At 39.1% G+C, this 10,607-nt stretch overlaps 1 protein-coding gene across 1 annotated transcript; it reads left to right on the top strand.

Moving 5' to 3' along the window:
- Positions 1 to 641: 641 nt before the first annotated feature.
- On the top strand, positions 642 to 10,297 carry LOC145435033 (adhesion G-protein coupled receptor G7-like). The gene is made up of 14 exons (XM_080312311.1): positions 642 to 800; positions 968 to 1,077; positions 2,161 to 2,283; positions 2,681 to 2,759; positions 3,524 to 3,642; positions 3,917 to 4,126; positions 4,520 to 4,645; positions 4,911 to 5,045; positions 7,833 to 7,942; positions 8,276 to 8,372; positions 9,051 to 9,161; positions 9,604 to 9,730; positions 9,803 to 9,963; positions 10,068 to 10,297. Exons 3-14 carry the CDS (start codon positions 2,185 to 2,187, stop codon positions 10,272 to 10,274), a joined length of 1,581 nt encoding a protein of 526 aa, XP_080168437.1. The 5' UTR covers positions 642 to 800; positions 968 to 1,077; positions 2,161 to 2,184; the 3' UTR covers positions 10,275 to 10,297.
- The last annotated feature ends 310 nt before the right edge of the window (positions 10,298 to 10,607 follow it).

The raw sequence follows: 10,607 nt of genomic DNA, 5'->3' as shown, positions 1-10,607 counted from the left end.
TATGCTGTGTTCGACTGCAATCCCTTTAACCGTTAATTGGGGTATGTGATTGTGATAGCCATACTTACAAAGCCTGCGTTGTTGTTTGTGGTAGTGGTGCCACTCCCAAACACTAGATCTAGTGTATTTTGACTTGACCTAGTGCATTTTCTTTCGAAATTCAGCAAATCTAGTGTTTTTTTACTGAATAAAATTTGTAACAGATGTTGTTTTTCATGTTCTTCGAATAATTTATAACAGAAGGCCTACTTGAAAAGATAGTAATTATTATTTGTCTAAACATGCCCATTTGGCACAATAGCGATCAGTCCTGCATGAATTATAGAATGTGAAATTGCAACGGCTACCACTGTGCAAATAAAATGCTCTCTATACCCGCTGCTGTTGTTATTCACATTTCAAGCCTCTTCACGTGCGTGTTGTTCTTTTGTATGTGTGTGTGTGGGGGGGGGGGGCGTGCCTCACCAGCCGTGAACCTCACCGCACGTCACTGGGTAGGAGTGTAAGTAGACTGAAAACTTAAGTAGCACGGGCATGCAGAATCCACTTGAATACTCCTTATAAAAAGTATATCGTAACGGACCTCTTCTGTAACGAACAGGAGTTATGTATGTTGGACATACCTCATAGCAGTTCTCTAAAATGGTGGTGTTTATTTATGATAGATTACTAACTTACGTATTTCTCACGACAAGTTTCTATATTTCCAGTATTTTGTGATGTCACACAGCTCATAAAGAACTACACGTTTGTACCGACACAGCCTGGTATTGTGTCTTATTCAGAGGATCGCTGCACAAGTGAGTATCATTTATTTACCCTTGATCTCTGCAATGGATATCACTTCTTTATCAACTGAAAGCTCACTGCAATAAAGCAGATGGAATATCATGATATTGTCAATCAATATGATACTGCATTTTGCGACATTTTAAAATATAGCTATGAAGTGGGAGTTTGTTCTTAGACAACAAAAATCTACCTGCGGCCTCGATAGTATGCTCATCGGAAGCAGTTTATCAACTTGAATCCTTGAAGAAAGCTGAATGTAAATCGGTAGACGCCATCATTTACGAGGTGAGAGACTGAGTTGTATTTATGCTTCTTTACGTGCATCTGGTCTGAATTTAAAGTGCTACTCTTGAATTTCAACGATTTCTGATGCCGGAAAATTATAGTGGTAATAAGGGATGTTGTTCACGTGAGGTTCACGTTCGCGTTATGTTTGTGAACCTTTGAAATTAAGAGGTTCACGTACACAAACACGAACCATTCTGCACTGTGAACCTTTTTTCATATATTACAATTATTCATGTCATTATAACATCTTTAGTTGAAATTCTTTGCATTTCAACTTCGGACCACTCTATGCATGGCGCTGGCAGCACAAAAAATCATCACTAAACGAGCATGCACCTTGCTAATCTCAAATATTTTACTTGCTTTGTTACAAAAGTTCGCTCGAAATATTTAGCTTTCCGTTTGTGGATATTTAGTGACTCTCTGCTGTGAGCTTGACCCGTAACAACACAACATTAAGAACGAAATATTCTACATTTGAGAAGTCATCGAATGATGCTTATTCAAACAATCAGTAAAATTGATATTAAGAATAAATCGTTGTCTAATGTGGAAAAAATCTAGCAGGCGTACGGGATCTCTCTTGATTTGATATGGTTATTGTAGCATAAAAACCAAATTCGTGCGATTGGGGTGTATGCTACTGTATAATTTGTTTATGGGGTAATATCGGATGCAAGCATAGAAACGCTTTTACACTCTGCCCGCTACCAATGTAGCAATAGTCAGACGCCGAATACATGGTCCGGTCTGGGCTAGACCGTTAAGGCGTAAGCTTATGTTCAGTTGTTGTTGTTGTTTATTAAACAAAAATATTTGGCGCTTTTCGCCTAACGGACTTTTTTGTTCCCTTGTAAGTCCTCGTCGTAATTGCTGGCAAAGCGACGGAATATATTGATTTTATTGTAGCATTTATCGCTCCGGTTGATAAATTTGGTGACGTTTAAAAAGGCAATATGACGTCACATGACGTCCAAAGGTTTACGTTTGCGTTCGCACAAAACCTTTCAAAAAGGATCGCGTTTACACGAACCTGAACCTTTCAGGGGTTTGCACCCTTATTATTCTGTCATGTTTCAGCCTTACACCAATTCAACACTCTCGATGCTGGAGTTCGCGACCGCCAATATTGCTGCGCTTGACGACGAAGATGTCCAGGATATCGCCGATTATCTCGTCAACATATCCGATATTGATACCAAGGTTCGTTATTGGCTGTACGTTGTCAGCGAAAGACATCGAGCATGTCCACTGTTCACATTTAAGACGAAATACAAGCACATTGCATTGAATGAATACTTGCCTGCTTGAGATTACCCGACCACGGCATATCGATTTCGCCTACCGACACATGTCACATCTTTTTCATCGCTTATTTTTTCATGTATGAATTAATGAGTATTCCAAGATTTATTTCGAATTTCTATCTTTCACTCTATATCTGAATCTTGTGATGTTTTGAACTGATTTAAATTGATTGGTTCAACAAGCGTAAATATTAAACTTGCGTCCAGTACGTCTTTTATATACTTCGGCAGTTTATCTAACGGGTGTAATGTTATGTATTCTGTCTTTTAACGATATTGTTTACTATGCTTAGTTTTCTGAAGAGCAAGTCGGAGAGGCAACGGCTGTTTGCAGTCATCTTGTAGAACATTACAGAGGAGCAGCTGTGGCGCGTGAGTATAGGATAACTATAGTATTAAATGTTAATAGAACGGTGGTCACTGAACTGTATGATGACCCATTTTAGTTATAAATGGCAAAGCCTTTCGTTGTTTGGCAAATAATTCAAGTTGACGTTAAAGGTAAACTATTGACCAAAACGAATTTGGCTGAATGAAATTTTAATGTCAATTTCATGTGACGCCCTTGCAACCCCTTGTTCGAATCCCATCAGCGATTGTCATACTGAAACCCATCCCTTGCAAACGAGAATCCATTCCAGTACCGGTCCGCCGGCCGCAGCCCGGGGTAGGGCGGCACTCGAAATGACATCCGTCGTGAAAACCTCCTGGCTGTAATACGCTGCAGATCACTAGCAAAGACGAAGGCCTACTAAGGTCTAAATAAAGTATTCAACAGACGGAGTGAGCGAATCTGTCGCTCTAACTCAAAGACTTTTCACTGTGAGCATGTGAGAAAACACTGTTATGTCCACCAGACGATTTCTCACTCAAACGATTTAAATGACACATTCGAATGAGTAACTGAAATTAGCTGCATTCGTGATAATCAGTAGTTTCATAACCTATACCAGTAAAATGAAACTAAAACATATTATGTACAATGTGTCTTTCCATTAATAATGTTCATTGCATTTTAGTGTCATTTTCTGACAATACTGATATTACTGTTATAATTTCTGATATTATTCAATTTGAGTGACTACGTCCCCCAATAGAAAATTGCATCATTGTTTTTCAATTTTACGCTTCTACAGCTACGGATTTCGGGAAAGAAAAACAAAACTTGGTTCGATCCCTGGCGAAGATATCAAGAAAACTGATCCGTGCTAATTCGTCCAGAACCTCGATATTTACACCCGACATAAATGTGGAGGTAAATCAAGTAGCGTGTGCTTTGCTTGTGATAGAAGACTACCAGCGGCCAATGTCCAACTCAGAGTATATTTCAGCACATTTGCTGTGTGAGATAGAAAATTAGATGCCAATGGACTGTCTCGATAACTAACTTTCAAACTTTGTACTATTTGCATAGATTCGCAGTTTCTAAATATATCTTGGGAAGCATATGCAACAAGATATTGCAGTGGTTATGATATCTCGTAGAAGATATATAAGACATTGATTTGAATTCCTTGTGTTTTACGCAGGTTGTCGACAATTCCGATGCTTCGTCGCCTTATATCTTCAACGCAAGCTTTTACGAAAATCGCACTTCATACGTTCCGCTATATCCGATAATGATCGTCATACCTGTGGATGCACTCAACCAAGTCCGAACTGACATGTCGAGTTTGCGAATCGTATCTGTTGCGTTTCGAACAAGCACTCTTTTTCCTTCTAATAGAACTACGGACTGGGTAAGATGAGAATTGATAGAATTTGCTGTTCTCATCGAAATCGACTGAGGCTTGGTGAATCGTTTGAACGTGCAATTTGAATGCAAGGCGCAGGCCTTATGATGACAGTTATACTTTCTAAATCAGCGGTTCTCAAACTTTTTTATACACGCCCTCCTTCATGATAATGAAAAATGTCGCGCCCCCTTGTCGTCATATTGAATGGAGGTTTTGATGTCGCTTTTAATGGGATATACCAGCAGTTGCCAAATATGCGAGAGATAATGAAGATTCTTTGAGTTCACTGCGTTATATATATATATATATGGAGTAATTATGTCCTTTCCATGGAATACTTTCTTCGGACCAAATGTTACATGGCAATATCACATCAAGACTGAATATGTTGAACAGGTGATATCCAGCAGTATCGGAAATTCGACGCATGCCGTAGACGGAATATCCTTGAATGATTCTGTCGTTATCAGAAGCAATATGATCGATGAGGAGCCAGGGTTGACTCGAATCGGCAATTTCAAGGTGCGTTTTGTATAGATTATAGCCATAGGCGTAGCAATATAAAAAGCCGGGAAGGACTGCGCGGAAATATGAGAAGAGTGAAATATTTTTAAGAATGATGCGACGTTACATATCCATCAATATTGAGCGAGAACGATGTCACAATAGACATATCCATCCGTGCTTCTCTTGGCTATGTCAGTGGTCGCAACGAATATAATCTAAAACTGTGCGTTGATTTTGAATTTCACAATATTTAGATACGATACGAACCCTTTTCCAACAGAGACTTGAAACAGTTCTTGATTGCGTGTTTTGGGATTTCGAAATCAGCGATTGGTCGAATGAAGGCTGTGCTCTGGTACCCGGATCACCCGCAACCTGTCAATGTGATCACTTGACTAATTTTGCGATACTCGTGGTAAGTTTTTCATGGAAAAGTACGTGCTAACCAAGTTCGGCTTTAAAAATATCTTAATTTGAAAGAAATTCATCGACTGAAGGTAGGTCTGTGTTTATATACTGAGGTGATTATACGATATGCATAAAATAAATTGTTGTGGGAACTATATCGTTATCATGCATAGTTGAACTAAATACTATCTGTTGCTATAAGTTTGACTGGCGATGCGAAAACTTTTTAGCTCACGGGTCGCATTCAACATTTGAGTTCATTCGCGGGCCGCACCATATAAAATCGGGATACTAAGCCAACATTATATATTGCTATTTGATTATATAGTGACCGAGGACATGGAAATAATATATATATATGTATATTTATTAGGTATGGTGTGAACCTCTTAAAGGTTCAGGTTCGTGTGAACGCGAACCTTTTTGAAAGGCTCTGTGTGCACGCGAACGTGAACCTCATGACGTCACATGATGTCATATTGCTAATTCTAACTCTACATTTCAGTGAAGTGATAGCCTTGCAATACCTAGCGACGACTCGAGCCACATAAAGCCACAATGCAGAAGTACATATTGTCGTTTTGAACGTCTACATATGTACCAAGTATCCAGTGGGGCAATCAATTGACATAATCATCACAGAAAATGAATATCTTCCACCGCTTTGAAAACAATTTCGACGAGGACTTGCAAGGAAATATAAGCTCACGCCTTAACGGTCTATGCCAGACCGGACAATGTATTCGGCGTCTGACTACTGCTTCGTTGATATTGACTTGAGTGTAAAACGGGTTTCTAAACTTGCTACCGATATTATTGCATCCTAGTTATACAGCAGTAGCCAATAAACCAATCGCACGGATTTGGTTTTTATGATACACTAAACATATGAAATCAAGATTGACCCCTTACGCCTGCTAGATTTATACATCAGACAACGATATCAATTTCATTGATTGGTTGAATAAGCATCATTCGCTGACTACCTACATATGTAGTGGATTTCGCTCTTGATGTTGTGTGATTGCCGGTCAAGCTCACAGCCGAGAGTCACTAAATATTTACAAACGCAAAGCTGGATATTTCGAGCAAACTTCTGTAAGGAAGCAAGTCAAATTTTGGAGATGGTCAAGGTGGATGCTCGTTTAGCGTTGATTTTCTTATGCTGTCAGCGCCATGCCCGTAGTTGAAATGCAATAAATTTCAACCAAAGATGTTATAATGAAGTGAAAATTGTAATATATGAAAAAGGTTCACAGTGCAGATCAGGGCTGTGGTTCGGAGTCGGAGTCGGGGTCTGGGTAATTTTCGCTTGATGGAGTCGAAGTCGGAGTCGTGAAAACTATAACAGCTGGAGTCGGAGTCGGTGATTGTGAGAATGACCCTGACTTCGACTCCGACTCCGACTCCAACTTCTCTATCATGAAAACATTTGCTTTCAAAAAAATTTCAATAGAATTTTTATGTACCCCCAATCACTGTTAATAATAACCATACAGATAAGGTGCGGCCAGCCCGTCGCTCGCAGGCCAAATTTGGCACTCGAGAAGGTTAGGTGTGGCCTGCGAGGTAATTCTCGAAATTATTTGTTACATCAGGTACAATTGCAAGGCCAACTAAAATTTGATTAGCATATCCGCCATAACTGAATGATTCATACATTTCAGGATATTAGACAGCCCATGTTTTAAAAACTTGAAAAAGGAAGGGTATTTAGCAAATCTTTCTTTCATGTTAGTTGCATAGTGGATAATTCGAGCTGTGCCACAATGAAACAATTTAGCATGCCACCGTTATTCACATGTTTGCATATTTTTAATGGTTGTATGATAGTCATTCAACCGACAATGTGGCGTATAATTTTCGAAGTAAATTGGTAATAATGCTGGAGTAGGAGTCGAGAGTCGGAGTCGGTACGTTTAAAGACCTTGGAGTCGGAGTCGGTACGTTTAAAGACTCAGGAGTCGGAGTCGGTATATTGAAAATGTGTGGAGTCGGAGTCGGAGCCAGAGTCGGTGGTAAAATTTACCGACTCCACAGCCCTGGCGCAGATGCAGAACCTATCAAGGTTCATTGGTAATCCTGAATCTCTAAGTTTCTGAGGCTCACACACAAAACGCGATCGTGAACCTCACGTTCACACCATCAGTAATATTTATATTTTAAACAAACCAAATATTGATTTGATGATAATGTACACGCGTCAGAAACATCGACAAGAATTTATAAGATGGTTGTCCTCAGTGTCAAAATCAGGGATGACTGACTGCCATTCACGTTTCACTGTCTGTGATGTCTAGCAATTGAAACCTTTCAAAATTCATCGGCCTAGAGGTCGCGCTATAGCGCCGTCAATGAAGTAAAAAAATACTATGGTAAGAATATAACTTATCATTGTCATGTTGAAATATGTTAAGAAAAAGTTTAATCAAGTACCCACAGTAATTTGATTTTTAGTACGCATTTTATCATTATTTTTGCAACGTTCATTGGGACTTTCTGAGGCCGTAGTTTGCCCACCCGCGAGTAGGACTATAGACTTGTCAGAGGAAATATAAATCCGTAAACCTTCTGTTGTTGTAGTTTTATGGTCAAATTATAAGAATAGCTATAACTTTTTGCATACGTCACTGGTTTTGCTCTCCAGCAGCTGGTTTATTCGAGATCGAGATCTCCGGTTTTCGAAACAAGTGGTGTAAGCTTTAAGCTACGGTGAAATACGTCGTAGAAATAAAGCTAATATCAATTCAAAGAATTCACAATATGTGACTCAATACAATATTGATATTTACAGAGTCGAACTGAGCTGACCGTGAACGTTGCACTCAGCCTGGTGACTTACATTGGTGCAGGAATATCTATATGCGGACTGCTATGCACTCTTGTTATTATTTGTTTTTCAGAGTAAGAGCTTCACTATTTCACATTATTCTTAATTTTGGAAAATATCAGTAATGCGACGAATATCAAATCCGACGAAGAACAAACTTACTCCTAAATCCGAATCCTAAACTGAAATCCTAGCCGAATCTGCCTAAACGCTCCCATTAGAGCTGAATCGGAATCCACAATTCATCACATATTTGCTGATTATATTATACTTTCGTTACTCCAACAATCATGCTCCTTATTTATATCTACTGCGACTGATGCAAGTTGTATTTTAGCCAATATTATTTGATCAGATGTCATTAGAGCCCGTTTACAAATAACTCGTTCAATCATATATTTTAACAGGAGGTTTCGGAGGAAATACCAGATGAAGATTCTCGGAAACATATGTCTCTGTTTCGCCGCTGCTTTGATCATGTTCACATCTGGCATCAGCTCGCAGGTAGCCTCCACAATCACAATACCATCATTTCAGTTTATAGTTCCATCATCGTTCACAAGTATTTTGATGTAACTTTAAGCATTGAAATCTGATTGCTGTAAGTCATCCATCAACAATACAGTATGTCCCACTGTGAAAAAAAGATGGCGCAATAGTTCACGACCTGGTACGTGTCAGAGAATTAAGTGTTTGGTCATTATATCCGGAATTCCCTGCCTTCATCGCTTCATGCCTTTCTCAGATGATATTTATGAGGTGGTCAATAACATATTGCGCCTGCTTTTCGGAGTATTCAGGTAGGTTTAGCCTACTTGCGCTGCCTACTAAAGTGGTTATGTTTCAAAATTGTAGAATTTCCTCAATATATGCGTCTGGCATTTTCCGTGTCACAGTACTAAACAGCGCATGATTAAATTCCAGAAGAAAACCCTTTGTTTGCCAAGATAATACAGTGGTTCTCAACCTTTCTGTCCTCGCGGACACCCTCAAGTTTTGGTCCACTGATATAGAATATTGCGCGGTTTCCGCAGCCGATATTTCAACAAATTCCAATAACGCACATAGTAACCTAAAGAATATTTTCACGCCCAAATTTGTATCTTCAAGCTTTGTCGGGATGTAAATTCTATTAAAAATGGATATCCTGTGTTATCCATCATGGAGTGTTGTTGTTGACAGGTGAACACTGTCAATTGTACCATTCTGACGTTATTCATGCATTTTCTCTTCTTGGCGGCATGGTTTTGGACATCTGTGTACAGTTACAAAATTTACAAAGACGTCGCTCAGGTAGGGAGAGTTGATGTCAATTCTTGTAATATATATAGCCTACTCTACTTCCTTTCGATTAGACTTTCGCAATTTGTGGCATAATATCGGATTTATGACGTTCAATTTGTTCTCAAACATTCTCAAATCTAGCTGAAAAATGCATCCACACGACAGAAAGATACAAGTAAACATTAATTCCTCTCTTCTCATGTAAATACCGAAATGTTATAAATTTTCCAATTTGGTTAAGTTAAGTTATCCGAGAGAGAGAGAGAGAGAGAGAGAGAGAGAATCTTTATTCGTATACATTACATATCAACATAACACTACAAAAATGTAACAGTGAAATGAGACATGTAAGGTAGACGGGAGGCTCGATATGACATAGTCTTCAGAGCCGAGCCATCCGACTGTCGTATTATTCGGGAATGCCATATTGCAGGTAGTTTATGTCTTTCAGGTCTTGCATTCAGTGGGACAAAGCTTCAAACTGCGTTACGCCGCCTGTTTTGCGTATGGTGTTCCTTTCATGATAGTACTTTTGAATGCAAGCATAGCTCTTGGACACGTTGATGGCAACATTTCAAGTATGTCCACATTTATTCGAGGAGTAGTTATATATGATTTGTGGATAATTATCCGCGAACATTATGTTTTAGGTAATGGTACGGCAGTGTCTTCGTACAGAGCACAAAATGTTTGTTGGCTCCGGCACTATTCCTTGTATTTTGGATTTTTACTACCTGTTTCTGTGCTGCTGCTGTTCAATGTGGTGGTATTTATCAAAGTGATCCCGCAAATCAGCTGCTTAAGGGCACAGGTATGTGCTTATAGTTGGTTCAATTATAAACGTTTATAATGGGAGATTACGGTGGTCAATAAATGTATATTTGTTTGTGGAAAATTCTGCTTAACTGTCATCAGATTCAATCGACAAAAGCAAAAAGAACAATGACACAGAACGTTGTCACCTCCGTCTGTCTAGCCACGACAATGGGTCTGTCTTGGATCTTTGCGTACGTTATGCTGCTATCGGACGACCCGACTTTTCTAACTACGATGAGCTGGCTATTCACCATTACCAATTCCTTTCAAGTAAGTGCTTTCATCGGAATTAAATCTCTACAATGAGTAATGCCAACAACGTAGGCGAACTGTTGATCATTACCGATATGAGGATAGCAAATATTGTTTATTTCCAAATCATTTCCAAATCATTACACACTCCGCCACTAGGCTTATGCAAATCCATGATCTCATAAGATCTCGAACGTCAATGGCAAGGCTTATAAATACCAACCGACAAAATTTCGTCTATTAAATTCACGTGCGAAATCACCATATGCATAGTTTAGTAATTTTGGGCTTTGGCCCATCGTTCCTTAAGCTTTATTAAAACACACCAGACTGTTAGCTAAATTATGAAGTCATTCCGTGCGCCACGCAATTTTCCTATTTCTCACT

The sequence above is a fragment of the Botryllus schlosseri genome, chromosome 3 (assembly GCF_051294905.1).
Source record: "Botryllus schlosseri isolate E-star chromosome 3, Bs_hap1, whole genome shotgun sequence".
Taxonomy (NCBI): domain Eukaryota; kingdom Metazoa; phylum Chordata; class Ascidiacea; order Stolidobranchia; family Styelidae; genus Botryllus; species Botryllus schlosseri.
This window is presented reverse-complemented; position numbering and strand designations above follow the sequence as displayed.